Raw genomic sequence first — 19,660 nt, 5'->3', positions numbered from 1 at the left:
GATCTCGTCACTGTATCTCTTTGCATTAAATTTGCCATCAATTAAAATGCAATTGTGTTCGTTGTCCGTAGCTTATGCCTGCCCACATAATAACCCCACCGCCACCATGTGGCACTCTGTTTACAGTGTTGACATAAGCAAACCGCTCACCCACACGACGCCATACACGTGGTCTGCGGTTGTGAGGCTGGTTGGACTTATTGTCAAATTCTCTAAAATTACGTTGGAGGTGGCTTATGATACATACATGAACATTAAATTCTCTGGCAACACTTTGGGTGGACATTCCTGAGGTCAGTAAGCCAATTGCGCACTCTCTCAACTTGAGACATCTGTGGCATTGTGTAGTGACAAAACTGCACATTTTACAGTGGCCTTTTTATTGTCCCCAGCACAAGGTGTACCTGTGTAATGATCTTGCTATTTAATCAGCTTCTTGATTTGCCATATCTGTCAGGTGGATGGATTATCTTGGCAAGGGAGAAATGCTCACTAACAGGGAAGTAAACAAATTTGTACACAACATTTGAGAGAAATAAGCTTTTTGTGTTCATGGAAAATGTCCAGGATCTTTTATTTGAGCTATTTTTGCCCAGTGTAATATAGCTTTGCTTTTAGTGGCACTTCCAAGCGCTTTTGAAACATTTGGTTGCGCCCGTCAGTAGAGGTAAGGACAGGGTTAACCCCTCTGCACATTCGGAATAGTTTTTCTAGGTGTGTCCTAATCTGAGGAAAATCATGGAGTGGTGTGACAGAGCTATGTTCAAACTGAACCACAGGGCTTTACATACAGCACAACCGGCTATGTGTGTCTGCTGGAATTCAGGTTCACCTTGACACCAATGCTATGACCACAGGTTGGAGAATTATAGTAGAGCGGTAACACTCCCAAGTGCCAGGTGTGTTATTATCCTGTTGTAGATACAGTGTAGTACAGAGGTATTATGTATACTGTAGTTAAGCAGTTAATTCACTGTCCAAAGGGGCTGGGGTAACTATTGTTCTGCACTGCACATCGTGGTTTCAGCCCGGGTGGAGTAGACGATTAAGTTAATCATCAGAGAAAAGTAAATGGCAGCAGGAACCAGGATGTGCACCTGCTGCTCTCACACTCTGCCCCACCCCCACCACGCTGTCACAGGAAGTACCATGCACTGACTCGGTCAAGTAAACACAGACATTGCCCCTTCCCTCACACACAGGGTGTGGTGGATAAGACTTTTGATAGGGCATTGTAAATAAGAATATGTTAGTCGTTTGCTGGCTAACGTTTGCGTGTACTGCGAACTGCACTCAACATGGATTGGTTGCAGAGCATTTTATGTCTAGAGTACTTTTTCCTTACTGGCTTAACTATAGTCTCAACTTTCTATACTGTTAGACACTGTACTTTCAGGAGTGTACTGTTCGGTGTATGTAAAGTTGAAGTCTGAAGTTTACATAGACCTTAGCCAAATACATTTAAACTCCGTTTTTCACAATTTCTGACATTTAATCCTCGTAACAATTCCCTGTTTGAGGTCAGTTAGGGTCACCACTTTATTTTAAGAATGTGAAATGTCAGAATAATAGTAGAGAGAATGATTTCTTTCAGCTTTTATTTCTTTCATCACATTCCCAGTGGGTCAGAAGTTTACATACACTCAATTAGTATTTGGTAGCATTGCCTGTAAATTGTTTAATTTAGGTCAAACGTTTCGGGTAGCCTTCCACAAGCTTCCCACAATAAGTTGGGTGAATTTTGGCCCATTCCTCCTGACAGAGCTGGTGTAACTGAGTCAGGTTTGTAGGCCTCCTTGCTCGCACACACTTTTTCAGTTCTGCCCACAAATTGAGGGATTGAGATTGGGATTGAGGTCAGTGCTTTGTGATGGCCACTCCAATACCTTGACTTTGTTGTCCTGAAGCCATTTTGCCACAACTTTGGAAGTATGCTTGGGGTCATTGTCCATTGATCCCATTTGCGACCAAGACATCCTGACTGATGTCTTGAGATGTTGCTTCAATATATCCACATAATTTTCCTCCTCATGATGCCATCTATTTTGTGAAGTGCACCAGTCCCTCCTGCAGAAAAGCACCCCCACAACATGATGCTGCCATCGCCGTGCTTCACGGTTGTGATGGTGTCCTTCGGCTTGCAAGCCCCCATTTTTCCTCCAAATATAACGATGGGCATTATGGCCAAACAGTTCTATTTTGTTTCATCAGACCAGAGGACATTTCTCCAAAAAGTACAATCTTTGTCCCCATGTGAAGTTACAAACCGTAGTCTGGCTTTTTTTTATGGTGGTTTTGGAGCAGTGGCTTCCTTGATGAGCGGCCCTGAGTTTGAAGGTAGGCCTTGAAATACATCCACAGGTACACCTCCAATTGACTCAAATGATGTCAATTAGCCTATCAGAAGCTTCTAAAGCTATGACATAATTTTCTGGAATTTTCCAAGCTGTTTAAAGGCACAGTCAACTTAATGTATGTAAACTTCTGACCCACTGGAATTGTGATACAGTGAATTTTAAGTGAAATAATCTGTCTGTAAACAATTGTTGGAAAAATGACTTGTGTCATGCACAAAGTAGATGCCAAAACTATAGTTTGTTAACAAGAAATTTGCGTAGTGGTTGAAAAACAAGTTTTAATGACTCCAACCTAAGTGTATGTAAACTTCCGACTTCAACTGTATTGGGCAGGCATCAGCCATCTCTGTCATGTTGTAGGCTGTAACAGCGTTCCTTCGTGCTGACTGTGTAAGGGACAAACGTCTGCCAGTGGTGACAGTATGTTCCCCTCTGTCCCCCTGCTTCTCTCCGTTTGCTAAAACCCACAAGCCCTGAAAAGGAATTCCTCGTACCAGAGGCTGTGTGTGATTACTCATGTATGTTGTAAAAATCTGAAACGGATCCTTTGTTCACAGCAGTGGGCTGTGCCACTCCTCTCCTTCCCACTTTATTTTCTGTGTGGGAACCCTGGAAAGTGAATGAGGCTAGATATAGTCCGGGCCCTCCACTGTGGTCAGGGGACCTCCAAGAGGGGCTACTCCATACAGCATGATAGAGGCCTCTAGTGGCCAAAAGGGTATATTAGCATGGGCAGCGCCATTGAGGGTTTCCACAATTTTAATGTAGTCAACTGGGTGGGACTTCCAACTTCATTGCCTGACCCCCCCCTGGTGACCCTGTTAGAGTCATATCCAACCAGGTCATCGGCAGGGATAAGCTGATCTTGAAGAAGAAAGCCTCAATGGCGCTGCCCATGCTGTCACAGATGCTATGATGGCACAGATACAAAGTTGAGTCCTCTTTCGCTATGGGCTACTCCCTTCCGTCCCGTCCACAAAGTGTTATGCTTTCCATTTCCTATCTCTGTTTGGTGGCAAAAGGAATGTGTCTGACACCCACCACCTCTCATCATGCCAGCAGAGAAAGGGAAAGGGGGATACCCAGTCAGTTGTACAACTGAATGCATTCAACTGCAATTTGTCTTCCGCATTTAAGCCAAACCAGCATAGCCTGAGAAGAGAGTGAGGCACAGCCAGGATCTGGGCTCTCTCCAGCCACCTGGGCTGGAGACTGGAGGGATGGGCCTGAATACCAATACAGCTGCCTCAATGCTGCCTTTTAAGCTCTTTGGCACAGTGAGAGACTGGCTGGTCTGGGGCTGATTGTGATTGCCTCATACTGTGTTTCATTATGCGATTACAAATACAAGTACATCAATAACTTGTGTTTTCAGCGCTGCAGAAGACGAAGTGGTATCAGATACTTTTTAGCCGCACGGCTGGACACAACGAGGTTAATCTGAGTTTGCGAGCCATGTGTAAACAAACCTGCTCAACTCATCTCTACTCCATGCTCCTTTGATTTTATGTGACCGACCGGCTCCATTCAGTCTTATGTTAAATTGTGTTTTTTTTATATACATGGGATAAAAGTAGGTGATAACTACAGCAATAATTTTAAAAAATGAATATTTAGATAAAGCGCACAAGCACTTTTTTTTATTTTTATACCTTTATTTAACTAGGCAAGTCAGTTAAGAACAAATTCTTATTTTCAATGACGGCCTAGGAACAGTGGGTTAACTGCCTGTTCAGGGGCAGAACGACAGATTTGTACCTTGTTAGTTCAGGGGTTTGAACTTGCAACCTTCTGGTTACTAGTCCAACGCTCTAACCACTAGGCTACCCTGCCGCTCTAACCACCAGGCTACCCTGCCGCCCTCTGCCCCTTATTCATACACTCACTTGATAGTGGGACAAACAAATACAATCACAAGAAAATGGTATATCATACACTACAGTTGAGGAACAGTGGGAAATAATTCTGCTTTGAAAGTTGATGAACTGGTAACCTCACTTTTGAGAAAATGCCCTTTGAATGTTTTGGTACACCTACTGGAGAGCTTGTCTTTGTCTTCACCCATTCAGCATCATTTACAGCATGTTAAGCTTTAGCCCCAACCATCTATTTAACGATTCACATGTGAGGCTACTGTATGTCCTAAACAACCAAAGATTTCAAGACTAAAGGCTGGTTTATACTACTGGTGTGCCAGAGTGTGCTCTGGGCGTTCATAAACTTAAGTGTGTTGTCAGATTTGCCGTTCGTAAATTCAGAGTGTTCAGCTCTCGGGGGGGGGGGTTCAGAGCGCACACTGGACGCTCTGGCTGAGGAGTAGGGTTGATCTGAGCGTACAGACCTAACAGCAGTCAAGCACCCAAGCTAACTGACTAACGTTGGCTAGCTTGCTAGCTACTTCCAGACACAAATGAGAGAACAGCTCACTCTGACCATTTTACTTGCCCTAGCAGAGCTGGTTAGGCTGTTTTTAATGTTATCCAGAGCGTTGGTAACTGCAACTGTGCTGTTGGCAGCAATTGAATGACTCTTTTTTGCCAACATTTATTGACACCGGCCGTATTCAACGGCCGTATTCAACAGCTGTTGAGTGTTCGTAAATTGGTCAGTTATTCTGCGCTCGTGCACATTCAGCTGAAAGTGCTCTGAAATCAGAGTAGATAGCCAGAGCAAATTTACCAGCTACGTCTATCAACAGCTGTCGCAGTGACATCATAAACATTCTGTTGAAGTAGTTACTTGCATAATGTATTTTTAGACATGTAGCTAGCTTGCTAAACAATTAACCATAATCCGAACTCATAACGTTACTACCCTGCATGAATCTGCAGGTAGCTAACCAACCAGGTTCAATATTAACTAGCTAACATTAGGCTATAACTAGCAAAGCAAATGGCTCTGAGATAATATTACTACACAGATCATACACGTAATGTTAGCTAGCTGACAGTACACTTTAACTTGAAATAAAAACAACTTTCTGACAAAATTAGAAACGTGAGATATCAGAAAATGTAGCTAGCTAGACTCTCTTACCCGTATATATGGATGGATACTTCTCCTTCTCCATCATGGTTGCCTCTTAGCTTGAAGATGTAATCCGTAGACAAGTGTGTGTTCTCTTTTCGACCCTGTCTGCACATTTGCAATCAATCTCGTTAGCCATCACTCTAATTCCACTGATTTCAAAACTCGGTCCTCCAGAAAGTGGAGAACAGCACTTATGCAGTTCTACAACGTGATATATTTCTAAAAAAGCTGCGTTAAAAATGATTACCTACACATACTGACCAGCTCATGTTATAGACCGACGCGTGTCAGATGGTAGACCAATCCAAACGCATCTCTTGGCATTATCTCAGCCAATCATGTCTAGCGGGAAGGTTGCTGTCCTTTTTAGCTAGTAATTTTAACAATTTTATTCTTATTTGTTATTTGTACAAATTTGTTATTAAGGCACATGAAAGTTCACATCCAGAAGGCATATCTGACAAAAAAAAATGCAGTTTGATAAAATAAAATAAAAATGGTGCTCCTGTGAAGTAGTGACGTGCGAGTCACATATCTGATTCCAAACTGGAATTACGCTGCATTCTATTTTTCTCAGACTCCAAATCACCAAAAACAGGGTTAGGGTATGGCCTCTTTGTCCCAATTAAACAGCCAGTCAGTATCTTTCTTTTCCAGAGTGATTCATTCATTGTTTATTTCTTCAAAGGTCGAGTTCAAAAGTAGGCCTACCTTGACATAGTTTTTGTTATCCAACCAATGTATATGTTTATCTGGTCCTATGTTCTTTTGTAGAGCATGCTAGCAGGAAATATTGGGCCTATTCTGTGTTCGGTTTATTCAGGACTGAATAACTTGGTGGCATGCTTTCTTTCCTAATTACTGTATGATCCGCACCAGACCCCTTTCCCGTTCCCACAGCATGTTTTCATTTGTAGCTGCTTACGTAATGTGCTCCTCCCGATCCAGTGCTCTGTGCTCGCTTTGGTACCCTGGTGGGGTGCTGCATTCTCTGGTTAGTTTCTCTCTCAGCTGCTGACTCATTTCCCACAGTGGTTTTTTTTTGGGGGGGGGGATAACGGGAGAGGGGAAAGTTTTTTGTGTGTGTGTCTACAGCAGCCCTCTATGTTGGTTGAAGGTGGATGACGTGCATTAATGAAGCCAGGCGTGCTGAGAGACGGGCTTTCACACGACGTGGAGAAAGAGAGCATATGAAGCAGATGGCACTATGGCTTACCAAGCCACTTCACAGCTTCTGCCACCCCATTAAAGATTTAGAGGCACAACAACAAAAAACTAATGCTACATTAATTGCCAAGCTTTCAGCCAAGTAGTCAAAGGAAATGCAGTGAGCTTGACCAATTGATTTTGAATCTGCTTGCCCTGGTCGGTGTAGGCTAAGTGATGTTCACTGAAAGTTGGGCCTCCAGAATTGGAACCAATGGTGATCCGTACCTGCCCAACCACCAGGCTTGCACACAGAGATAAAGGTAACTGGGGGTTTCACATGGTAACTGGAGATCGGTGATAACAACAGCAAGCTGTGTGTTTTTTTTTCGGGGCTAATAAAGAGATTTGATTTCTGAGTCTTTTTCTTGTGTCTACCACACAAGACAGTGCTTGAGTGATTAGGTTTCAGCCGCAAGAGAAAGGAACGTTGTTCCGAATAGCTGGAAGTATTCCATGGCAACAGGAAAGTCGGTACAGAAAAAGTGCCAGGGAAGAAGCCAAGCAAAACCACTTCAGTGCTGCAGAGTCCAACTGAAGCCTGGGAATCATCAGTGTGTTCCCTCCGTTCCACAGTTACATTTTCTATTACGTTTTCTCCACCTAATTACTGTAAACCCCCAAAACCAAGCCTTTTTCATCTTTTAATTACATTTTCTGTCTGCTTTCGTTTTTATTGATTTGTTTGGATTTGAACTGGCTATTAAATCCCCAAACTGATCTGCCTGGTTGTTCATGTAAGTACGGACGTTTGTAGAGCACATTGTTCTCAACCTTTTTTTAAATGTGTGTGTGTGTGTGTGTCAGATAAATCAAGGACTGATGTGCTTTGACTGAACTGTTTTCATTTGAAATACCAGAAAACATTTGTACGCCCTGTATTATTTGGCAGATCCACTCTAATCTGAATCCTTCATGAGATGGCCTTGCCTTTGAGGAGGAGAGGATAGTGTTCAGCTAAAACTAAATTATACCCAGAGACACGGTCGAAAGCTAGCTCTACCTCTGATAAGATGACGAGGAGAGTAGAGCTGGGCTTCTAGGAGAGGGATGAGGCTTCCTAAATGGCATTCTTCCATTCACCGCAAAATTGCAGTAGTGTGTACACACCCTTTTTGGTTTCCAATCTGTTTACACTAGGAATGTTCACGTGAGAAACCCATAGTAGTCTACACAGAGACCGGCGGGTGTCGGAGACGACCGACCGCCTGGCCTGCCTGGATCCTCAAGTCCAGACACGCTCCTGGGATCCGGACCTCGGGGCTGTGGAAATGTGTACTGGATTACACCGTGCAGCCTTCTCACTACGACTCCAGCCAAGCTTCCAAACGAAACCCGGTTCTAATCCTATAGCCTTGTTCTCAGTCCCACTCTGCCAGCCCCGAGCAGACGGCAACCTCCTGTTTCTCTCTGAGGACGGCGTGCTTTAATCTCCCGGACCATACGTCCGCACCGCTCGCGACATCTGGGGAGAACTCGGGAGATCACAACGGCCATGAACTGCCATGGAGAGAGAGAGAGAGGATAAGTCTTTCCCAGTTAGACGTCTAACTTCCCAAACCATGGACGGCCAGGCTTTACGTCTATCCCCTGGAGAATAACTGAGCCCGTTTTTGTTTGTCTCTGGTATTCTCTACTCGATTTAAAGTGCTCTGACTGGAACAGTGGGCCCCTCTTTTCTGAGCCCTTCATTGAGTTGTAATAACATGGTGAGGGCATTGGGTAGGGTCCAGACACTGTGGATGCATGAGGTAACAACTGCTCTGTCCATGTATGGAGAGCACTGTTTCAGTGAGGTCACACTTGAAGCTGACCCCATGCCTTAGAAATGAGGGAGAACAGAATCCACACTAGACTGAGTTCATTCCTTTGGCTTTGACAGTTGTAGACTCGTCAGCATTCCTTTTTCTTTTTAAACCCAAACAAATCTGCAGTTTCCCGGAGTTCTTGACACAGGATGTCTGAAAAAAAATCAAAGCCCGAAGAGCACTATCCCTGTGATCAGTAGAGCTTACTGTGTTACTGGTGATGTCCCAGAGCAGACCTGTGCTCATCTGTAAAAAGCAGCTTTGAATTCCCATCTGGCTGCACTGCTTGCTCTGGCTCTGTCTCTCTGGCTGGATATCACATTGTGACTGAGGAAGAGACGACATGCCATAAAGGCCTTGGAGCCCACAGCCCAGGCTGCATTCGATAGGTCGGATACATACACTACATGACCAAAAGTATGTGGACACCTGCTCATCGAACATCATTACTCATTACTCATTACAAAATCATGGGCATTAATATGGAGTTGGTCCCTCCTTTTTGCTGCTATAACAGCCGCCATACTTCTGGGAAGGCTTTTCACTAGATGTTGGAACAATGCTGTGGGGACTTGCTTCCATTCAGCCACGAGCATTAGTGAGGTCACGCACTGATTTTGGCCGATTTTGGCCTGACTCGCAGTCGGCGTTCCAATTCATCTCAAAGGTGTTTGATGGGGTTGAGGTCAGGGCTATGTGCAGGCCAGTCAAGTTCTTCCACACTGATCTCACAAACCATTTCTGTATGGACCTCGCTTTTGCACGGGGGCATTGTCATGTTGAAACAGGAAAAGACCTTCCCCAAACTGTTGCCACAATGTTGGAAGTACAGAATCGTCTGAAAGGTAATTGTATGCTGTACCATTAAATATCCCTTCACTGGAACTAAGGGGCCTAGCCCGAACCATGAAAGGCAGCCCCAGATCCTCCTCCACCAAACTTTACAGTTGGCACCATGCATTCGGGCAGGTAGGGGTTTCCTGACATCCGCCAAACCCAGATTCCCAAAATACTTACATTTTAATATAGAATATTCCAGTACATACTATATACTATAATTCTGGAGTAAACTGTAGTATACTGTAGAATACTATACTACACACTCTAGTATCCATCGATCATGTGTAGTACTTACTATAGAATGTTGTAGTATATTGTAGAATACTATAGCATATACTACAGTATTATCCGGCGGGAAAAAAGACTAGCAAATACTACAGGAAGGTCTGCAAAACATGACACTTTTTTAAAACTATAGTAAATACTAGAGTATTTAATTTGCATATACCCTGCCCATTTCCCTCCCCATATCCCATTTGTGCCATACGTAAGAAACCTACATGCCAAGTATAGACCATATTTTGTTCAGTACAGGTTATAGAGCAGAATCTCTGAACTATCTGTTCAGACCCCAGTCCTACCTACCTACCGACCGCCCTACAGTTTATGGAAACTTTGCTATTTTAGTGTTTCTCCGGGAGGTTTCACTTCTATGTCAAAGATAATGCAACAAAAAACTATAGTAAATACTACAGTAATATCTGCAGAGACACAGCAGTATACTACAATCTGCAAAAACACTACACTGATTACTATAGTGTGTGTATATATATATACTACATTTTTTCTTTTACTACACTATTTATACTATGGTTAACTGTAACTACTACAGTAAAGTCTACAAAAACTCTACAGTAAATACTTTAGTATTTATACCATAGTATGCTATGTTTGATTTAATCATAGAAATGGCCAACCTGCAATGTAACCTGGCAGGGAGCAGAAGATTGGGGACTGAATACAGGCTTTCTGTCCGCTGTTCATGTTGTCTCTTCATTTTAGTACTGAGGATTACCACCTGTTTCCACAGAGCATTGCTCTTTGCCACATCTATTCCTCTTTTCCTCCCAGCTGTGGCCTACTTTCTCGCGGGGCGTTCTTTGCCTGCCATACCGTGTGTGCAACTAGGGTCCGAACAAGAAATCGGCCACATCGTCGGTGAACTGAGACTGAACCAGCCTGCTATGTTATGTCTGCTCAAATCATAGGTTCTTTAAACCTTAATGAAATCCCTGGAACAGTGCGTCTTTGTGCATACGGGCATTTGTATGCCTCAGTGCGTCTGTTTGCTGTAAACTGGTGAGACACTGAGCTACCTCACTGTCTGAAAAATAACAGAGACAGAGGCTTCTTTCACTGGTAATACAAAAGGGTGAACAACTGTTGATGGTACTGGGAGCACTGTTTTGTTTTTATTGATAACTAATGAAGAAGGGTTAGAGTTTCAGACCTCAAGGCCTAGTCTGCTTCATATTTATTGAAACTCATAACCACGGTAGAGACTGATAAATACAATAGTTTTAAGCAGAACAGGCCTATTTTAGAGAATAACACTCGTTTTATAAGTACAGACAGACAGAAAATGTGTCTGGCCTTTTATTACAGAGAAACTTTCATGAAGTAAATAAAAAATAATTGAAAACCAAATGTTTTTGGCTTAGTTAGAATGAAAAGCCAATTCTGGTCTTCATTTTAAGTTTGTTGCAGAAGTCATATACTTTTAGTAGTAAATCTAGCCTATTTTGCCCCTAGCGGTTCAATTCTACCATTGAAATTGTGATGTAGAGGCACCTACGTCATCTCAAGGGAGGGGTTCAACATGAAATACACTCTCTTCTAGATGTGCTGGGTGGTACCACCTCAAGGCTTACTATAAAAGCTGGTGACAGCACAACTTATTTGGTAATGGTCTTGGTAAGTGAAGTGTGCCAATATATTTAGCATGACGCTTCCTTGACTAGACAACTGACATTACACACAATTCAAAAGGCAGTAGGGCACATTGCCGCATATGACCACATTGAAATGTTTTTGCTTACCGTTTCTTACAGTGCATTCGGGAAAGTATTCAGACCTTTTCCCTTTTTCCACATTTTGTTACTTTACAGCCGTATTCTAAAATGGACTAAATGTAACTTTTTCCCCCTCGTCAATCTACACACAATAGCCTATAATGACAAAGCGAAAATGTATTAAAAATCAAATACAGACGTACCTTATTTACATAAGTATTCAGACCCTTTGCTATGAGAATCGTCACTGAGATCCGGTGCATCCTGTTTCCATTGATCATCTTTGAGATGTTTTTAGAACATGATTGGAGTCCAGCTGTGGTAAATTCAGTTGATTGGACATGATTTGGAAAGGTACACACCTGTCTATATAACATCCCACAGTTGACAGTGCATGTCAGAGCAAAAAAACAAATAATGAGGTTGAAGGAATTGACCTCCATCATTCTTAAATGGAAGAAGTTTGGAACCACCAAGACTCTTCCTAGAGCTGGCCACCTGGCCAAACTGAGCAATCAGGGAGAAAGGCCTTTGTCAGGGAGGTGACCAAGAACCCGGTGGTCACTCTGACAGAGCTCCAGAGTTCCTCTGTGGAGATGGGAGAACCATCCAGAAGGACAACCATCTCTGCAGCACTCCACCAATCAGGACTTATGGTAGAGTGGCCAGATGGAAGCCACTCCACAGTAAAATGACAGCCTGCTTGGAGTTTGCCAAAAGTCACCTAAAGACTCTCTCAGACCATGAGAAACAATATTCTCTGGTCTGATGAAACCAAGATTGAACTATTTGCTGTGGGGATATTTTTAAGCGACAGGAACTGGGAGACTAGTCAGGATCGAGGCAAAGATGAACGGAGCAAAGTACAGAGATCTTTGATGAAAACCTTCTCCAGAATGCTCAGGACCTCCGACTGGGGGCGAAGGTTCACCTTCCAGCAGGACAACGACCCTAAGCACACAGCCAAGACAATGCATGTCCTTGAGTGGCCTAGCCAGAGCTCGGGCTTGAATCCGATCGAACATCTTCAGAGAGACCTGAAAATTGCTGTGCAGCGACGCTCCCCATCCAACCTGACAGAGCTTGAGAGAGCAGAGATGAATGGGAGGAACTCTCCAAAGTACAGGTGTGCCAAGCTTGTAGTGTCAGGCTGTAACCCCCTGCCAAAGGTGCTTCAACAAAGTACTGAGTAAAGGGTCTGAATACTTATGTAAATGTGATATTTCAGTTAATATATATATGATTTTCTTTGCAAAATAGTTCAATGGTTGTAAGTTCTAATCCCACATGGGGCAGATGTTTTTTTTAATAATTGTTTTTATCCTTTATATACAATATTCATCCCGTGCCCACACACTTCTAATTCTGAAAAGCGAAAGCATACCTGTGAGAGGGGTCGCCCTGGTAGTAGTTCTAGGGTTTTATACAGTACCCAAGACCATTCTGTGCGTGTATTTGACCATTGGGGAAAAGGAGCTACTGCGTAAATACTGCAATGAGGGTTGGATCGAATTGAGCCACTAATCTTAATATTCAAGGTGACGATTGCACTTTTCTTCCCACCACAATACCGCAATACATATGAGTCCACATTTCAGATTTATTTGGCATCCAATGGAGGATTCAAACTTACACCGCAAGTGGCAATAGATGTCAGGAACTTTGCGCTTTACCGCTGTGAGCTAACTAGCTGTCCAGAGCCGTATTTGTTCGTGATGTGTTGGGATCAGGTACAACTATGTTTACCCACCGCCAAAATGAATATTTAAGACCAATTCTCACCCGAATGCATTTTTTTTTTCATTTTTTTTTTTAAAGGGGTCGGGCAAAGGCTGAAATTTGGGTTGAGAGTCAACCTTTTTAAGTCCATTGCTTGTTGTGTGGGGACACTGTGGTGAGCCTAGTTGTAAGACCTCTTGTGCTTGCTTCCACAATGCAGGTGTTCAGCACCTACTCTAACGAGGAATATGACCGGCGCAACGATGAGGTGGACCCCGTGGCGGCGTCGGCTGAGTACGAGCTGGAGAAGAGGGTGGAGAAGATGGACGTGTTCCCCGTGGAAATTGAAAAGGGTCCGTGTTCTCGTCTGCATTTCATCTTTCCTTTTATTAACCCAAGTGTCTCTGAGTACCATTTGAGATTTTCTTTTTTACAAGGCCGCCCTGGCAAAGAGCAGCATCCTCATCGCAGTTGTCCAGAGAATGCAGTCCCATTCATCCATTCTAACTCCCCATTCTTGTTTTGTCCCACAGGAGATAACGGCCTGGGCATCAGTATCATAGGGATGGGAGTGGGAGCTGACCAGGGCCTGGAGAAACTGGGAATCTTTGTGAAGACCATAACAGAGCGGGGAGCGGCTGAACGGGATGGCAGGTGATGCCCCACCCCCTGGGGAACGCGTTGCACTCTACCGTGCTTAACAGAGGCATTCACATTTGAACCGTGTTTTAACCTTGGCAGTTCAAATGCGTTGTACCGTAGACACCTGGAACTGTCTCTGGATGCATTACAGAGCCATCCGATGGTCCACCACACTGTGGGGATGTGAAAGGGTACAAATGCTTCATTTCCCCAATGGTCTTCAGACACCATTTCTAAGCAACTGGCTGTATTTATAACCCTGTAAGGCAGCGAAAGAAAATAGCTCCTTCCGCTTCCCAGGGAATCTGGCCTTATGTTGCGCTGCCAGCAGGAAGAATTTGTTCGCTGAAAAAAGGAAAGGAGTTATTACTACGACGTGGTTCCAGGGCACACCTTGTCAATTACACGCCCTCTTTCCGACATCTACGCGATGCCTTACGATGACGTGTTGTCCTTTCCCCTAGGATCCAGGTGAATGACCAGATAGTGGAGGTGGACGGGATCAGTCTGGTGGGAGTGACTCAGCTGTTTGCTGCTACAGTCCTGAAGAACACGAAAGGAACGGTCAGGTGAGCTCAGTCCAGCTTCAGTAGTACATTTTGAAAGTCCTTATGATCCTAGGTGTGAGCAGCCTCGCCCCCTCCCTTGTGTTCTGAGATTAAACGTGTGGCCGTCCGGTAGCCTACCAGTGAATGACCTCATAGCTACCGTTTTAAAGTTGTTCGGGTATGACTGGAGGAAAATAAATATCCTTGAGAGATGTTGAAAGAGTAACTGGGTTTGTTTTTATTATTGTATACTGAGTGTGCCTCAAGCCTACACAAAGAGAGCAGGCCCACATAGGGCGCAGGTGAATGATTCACCGTAGGCAAACGACACGCTCACACTCTAGGAAAAGTTCAATAAACAGGTTTAATCCGTTTTCCCCTACATTTACACTGACTCTTATCAGCATGAGTCAGCTATTATGATTGGAACTAAACTGGTATGCCAAGGCTTAGAGCAAAGGGAATGTCATCGACCAGCCAGGCATCTGCTGGTACTACCCCTCTTCACGCTGACCCACCACGCTCTCACACAAACAGCTTTCTGATTGGCCGGGAGAAGCCGGGGACACAGAGCGAGGTGGCGCGTCTGATCAGCGAGACTCTGGAGCAGGAGAAGAGCCAGCAGGAGCAGCAGCACCGGGACGACCCCTACGAACAGTCCACCGAGGAGGTGAGTCACCTGGGCGGCCTCACCCAACCCTGGCCCTGTGGTTAGCCCAGTCCAGTCGCCACTCCAGCAGGGAAGGTAGCAGTGAATATGCATGGTGTGTTGTCACCCTGGGGCTGTGTGGGGTGGGGTGGGGTGGGGGGGTCTTGCTGCTGGAGCCTGGTGGAATTGTGCAATGTTTGCTTTTCAAAAGCACAAGCAACCACAAGCCTTTATTTATAGAGGAACTGAGCACAGAGAGGTAGGGCTCCTGGAAAAGCAAGTAAAAGCTTAAGCCTATTGAATCTCTTAAAAGGTGATAAAACATGTCCCGTTGTGGAACATATTTCATACGTGTGCATCTACTTCAATACTGGGCTACTCGTGTACAAGGAGCTGTGTGGTTGGTGGTGGGTGACAAAATGGGCAGATATTTAATTATTTCTGTGTAGGTATGCAAGTCAATGAGCTGTGTGGGGATTTATGCAGTGTTTTTCCCTGTGTTGCCTCATGTTTGGGGTTGGTTGTGTGATGGAACATGTTGACGCAGAGATGAGTTTCCTTCTGACACAAGGGCTCCTGCTTGGCTCTCCTGCAGGATGTCACGGTAACACCGGGATATGATGTAGTGATTACCCATACCTCCCCGCTGGGTGCCACGTGGGCGTGGCTAGGTGACTGGCCGTGTGATGTGGTTGTGGTTGGTTATGTTTCAGGAGGAGCACTACGAGGAGGAAGACGGCGATGAGGAAGATATGCTAAGGTCTAGTTTCTCTGGCGGAAGGACGGTGGAGGTGTTTGACCCGCCGGAGACAGAGGCCATGTTCATGCCCTTCAACATGGACTCCACGCAGATGGGCTTAAAATTCCAGGAGGTATTTCACCTGATAGAATTACCACCGCTTTATATTATGGCGGATGTGTAATTGCTTGTGTGAAATGTGCTTGTTTTTGTTACTGAAATGGTTTCTCTCTTTACCCTAGCTCCAACTGAAACACAGCTTAGGAACAGCGTCAATAAACCAACTGAAGGAAAAGGTATGTACATCTGGAGGGCAAGCTACTGTTTCATAAACATGAGTACATATGGGTCAATGCAATCTGTCGCCCCGGCCGGTGACCAGCCCGTAATTGTCGTCTTGTCTCATCTGACTGACCGTAATGATTTTTGAATACGTTGATTGTACTAGTAGATTGAGAAGCCCTTAGATTTAGGTACTAAAAAAATACATTTCACTCTTCCTCTACAGTTAAGGGCGTCCGAGGAGGACAAAGCATCCAGGGAGACGAGAGTGGCTGAGTTGGAGCAGAAGATTGAGAGCAGCAATGAGAAAATGTTGAATCTGGAAGGGTACTGGCTAGAAGCCCAGGCTCTGTGTAAAACTGTCAACGAGCACCTGTCTGAGAGCCAGAGCCAGTACGAGACGCTGGACAAGAAATACAACAAGGCCAAGAAACTTCTCAAAGACTACCAGCAGAAGTGAGTTGAGTTCACTTGGGGTCAAGTTATTTAGAAGTGCGTTATTTCGAAGTCTCGACTTGTGTTGACCTGTGCTTCCCTCATTCTGAACAAGCTGAAGGCATTCTTCCACTTCCTCTATGCTGAGTCATGTTGTGTAAAAAGTACAGTACAGTGCATTTGGAAAGTATTCAGATCCCTTGACATTTTCCACATTTTATCACGTTACAGCCTTATTCTCAAATGGATTAAATTGTTTTCCCCCACTCATCAATCTACACACAATACCCCATAATGACATTTTTGCAAAAAATAAAATAAGATATCACATGTACATAAGTATTCAGACCCTTTACTCAGTACTTTGTTGAAGCACCTTTGGCAGTGATTACAGCCTCGAGACTTCTTGGGTTTGACGCACCTGTATTTGGGGAGTTTCTCCCATTCTTCTCTGCAAATCCTCTCAATCTCTGTCAGGTTGGATGGAGAGCGTCGCTGCACAGCTATTTTCAGGTCTCTCCAGAGATGTTTCGATTGGGTTCAATCGAATGCACTGTATGTCCACACGTCAGTGGAATGATTTTGAAGTCTAATGGTCTGATTCCTTTCCAGGGAGATTGACTTTGTGAAGAAGGAGGAGGAGCTGAAGAAAGTTCTAGATGAGAAGGATCGATGGTACAAGGAGCAGCTTGAAAGCCTGCAGGACCGGGTGAGAGGAACATATTATTATTTATATTATTATTTATTTCACCTTTATTTAGCCAGGTAGGCTAGTTGAGAACAAGTTCTCATTTACAAATGATGAGAAAGAGACTGGAATATTCTAACAGACGTAGTGGAGACGGAGAGGGTTCAGACCTAGTGGAGAAGGAGAGAGGGTTCAGACCTAGTGGGGAAGGAGAAAGGGTTCAGACCTAGTGGAGAAGGAGAGAGGGTTCAGACCTAGTGGAGAAGGAGTGAGGGTACAGACCTAGTGGGGAAGGAGAAAGGGTTCAGACCTAGTGGAGAAGGAGAGAGGGTTCAGACCTAGTGGAGAAGGAGTGAGGGTTCAGACCTAGTGGAGAATGAGAGAGGGTTCAGACCTAGTGGAGAAGGAGTGAGGGTTCAGACCTAGTGGGGAAGGAGAGAGGGTTCAGACCTAGTGGAGAAGGAGAGAGGGTTCAGACCTAGTGGAGAATGAGAGAGGGTTCAGACCTAGTGGAGAATGAGAGAGGGTTCAGACCTAGTGGAGAAGGAGAGAGGGTTCAGACCTAGTGGAGAAGGAGAGAGGGTTCAGACCTAGTGGAGAATGAGAGAGGGTTCAGACCTAGTGGAGAAGGAGAGAGGGTTCAGACCTAGTGGAGAATGAGAGAGGGTTCAGACCTAGTGGAGAATGAGAGAGGGTTCAGACCTAGTGGAGAATGAGAGAGGGTTCAGACCTAGTGAAGAAGGAGAGAGGGTTCAGACCTAGTGGAGAAGGAGAGAGGGTTCAGACCTAGTGGAGAATGAGAGAGGGTTCAGACCTAGTGGAGAATGAGAGAGGGTTCAGACCTAGTGGAGAATGAGAGAGGGTTCAGACCTAGTGGAGAAGGAGAGAGGGTTCAGACCTCGTGGAGAATGAGAGAGGGTTCAGACCTCGTGGAGAATGAGAGAGGGTTCAGACCTCGTGGAGAATGAGAGAGAGTTCAGACCTAGTGGAGAATGAGAGAGGGTTCAGACCTAGTGGAGAATGAGAGAGGGTTCAGACCTAGTGGAGAATGAGAGAGGGTTCAGACCTAGTGGGGAAGGAGAGAGGGTTCAGACCTAGTGGGGAAGGAGAGAGGGTTCAGACCTCGTGGAGAAGGAGAGAGGGTTGATGGTCCGTTCTGTGGTTCTCTCCTCAGATAGCGGTCCTGGAGGGCAGCGGTCCATCTGCTGACCGCGTGGAGACCCAGTCAGGTCAGGACTTTGCCGAGGAAAGACGATGGAGCAGCCAGGGGAGTGAAGGCCCCGTCACCAACACACAGTCTGTGGACTCTCTACTGTTAGGTAAGTAGGAGTCTAGGAGCCATCCTCCATTTACCACTAAAAGAGGGCAAGAGTGTGGATACATCTCAAATGACACCCTTGTTAACTATACACTGAGTGCACAAAACATTAGGAACATGACAGGATGACCAGGTGAAATTCGGGTGAAAGCTATGATCCCTTATTGATGTCACCAACTTGACACCAATTGTGGGGAGCATTGGAGTCAACATGGGTCAGCATCCCTGTGGAACGCTTTCGACATCTCGTTGAGTCCGTGCAACGACGAATTGAGGCAGTTCTGAGGGCAAAAGGGGGTACAACTCAATATTAGATGTGTTCCTAATGTTTTGTGCACTCAGTGAACCAGTGGGCCCTGACCAGAAGTAGCTCACTAAATAGGGAATAGGGAGGCAGCGTGTGTACCTCGTGTAGTAGTGATCGAGAAAAAAAGTGATACAGTCACTTATCGCAGTATCGTTTTGGGATCGTGAGCCGACATGTTTTCACCACTTTTATTTCCCCGACTGATCGAAACTCGACTTCTCCTACTCTCGTCTCTCTGCAGCAGACTCATAGTCAGCAATATGGTTGGCACATCAAATCGCAATTCAAATCCCAGTATTGAATCGTATCAGCAGTAAGGCGATATCGTATCATGAGGTCCCTGACAATTCCCAGGCCTTACTGTCTACTGTACCGAGCTGTGTTTTTGTCCCTCCCCCACAGATACAGACTGGAGCGAGCTGGTCCCTGAGACTGACCGCTTGGACACCAGTGCACACAAGGCCAAGGGCTTACTGGCCCCAAGGAGGAATCGTCCGTCTCGCAACAAACTGAAGGAGAGCCTTGGCGCGTCCCCTTGCCAGTCGCAGGTCAGCTCAGAATGTTCTCTCGTTCATTTTGGGAAGTAATATCAGGGTGAATAGTACCAGCTAATTCAAAGACACATCCTTCCTCATCTCCTTCTGTTGACTGCGTGTTCAATACCAATGCTCACATGGGTCAGTCCCGTCACGGAGACACTGTTTTGTCTCTTTAGTCAACACTGCTGACGGTGTCTTTCCCTCCAGGAGAACAAGGAAGAGGAGGAGGATGCAGAGGAGGACTATGTCAGGAGGAGGAGGTCCATCCAGGAGAGCCTGTCCTTGCCGGTGCCCATCTGTTACTCTGGGAACGGCCAGAAGGATGAGATCCCCGAGGCTGGGGAGAGACCCAGGAGCAAGCTGGAGCTCTCCAGCAGCTCCTCCCTGCCCCCGTCCCAGAGAAACAGCGCCGAGAGTGGGAGCAGTCCTTCTCTGTCGCCACCTAAAGATACCGCTTTGCTCTCGCCACACTCCCCCTCGGGGCTCCAGCGCAATGTGAAGAAACGGGAGTCCAGGGGGAAGGGCAAGGAGCTCAAAGGTA

The 19,660-nt window shown here is 45.3% G+C and overlaps 1 protein-coding gene across 6 annotated transcripts in view; it reads left to right on the top strand.

Moving 5' to 3' along the window:
• LOC112225239 (neurabin-1) overlaps positions 1-19,660 on the top strand; it is a 38,199-nt gene that overhangs the window by 11,962 nt on the left and 6,577 nt on the right. For all 6 annotated transcript variants that reach the window (XM_042307021.1, XM_042307019.1, XM_024388995.2 and 3 more), the window contains exons 3-13: positions 13,193-13,325; positions 13,506-13,626; positions 14,079-14,183; positions 14,700-14,832; positions 15,525-15,683; positions 15,793-15,846; positions 16,059-16,288; positions 16,880-16,976; positions 18,130-18,274; positions 18,983-19,128; positions 19,327-19,657. In XM_042307021.1, coding sequence (XP_042162955.1) covers positions 13,193-13,325; positions 13,506-13,626; positions 14,079-14,183; positions 14,700-14,832; positions 15,525-15,683; positions 15,793-15,846; positions 16,059-16,288; positions 16,880-16,976; positions 18,130-18,274; positions 18,983-19,128; positions 19,327-19,657 — 1,654 coding nt within the window. The remainder of the gene's footprint in view (positions 1-13,192; positions 13,326-13,505; positions 13,627-14,078; positions 14,184-14,699; positions 14,833-15,524; positions 15,684-15,792; positions 15,847-16,058; positions 16,289-16,879; positions 16,977-18,129; positions 18,275-18,982; positions 19,129-19,326; positions 19,658-19,660) is intronic.

This window comes from Oncorhynchus tshawytscha, linkage group LG26 (genome assembly GCF_018296145.1).
Source record: "Oncorhynchus tshawytscha isolate Ot180627B linkage group LG26, Otsh_v2.0, whole genome shotgun sequence".
Taxonomy (NCBI): Eukaryota; Metazoa; Chordata; class Actinopteri; order Salmoniformes; family Salmonidae; genus Oncorhynchus; species Oncorhynchus tshawytscha.
The sequence above is the reverse complement of the archived record's forward strand: the minus strand, read 5'-3'. Positions and strand labels throughout refer to the sequence as shown.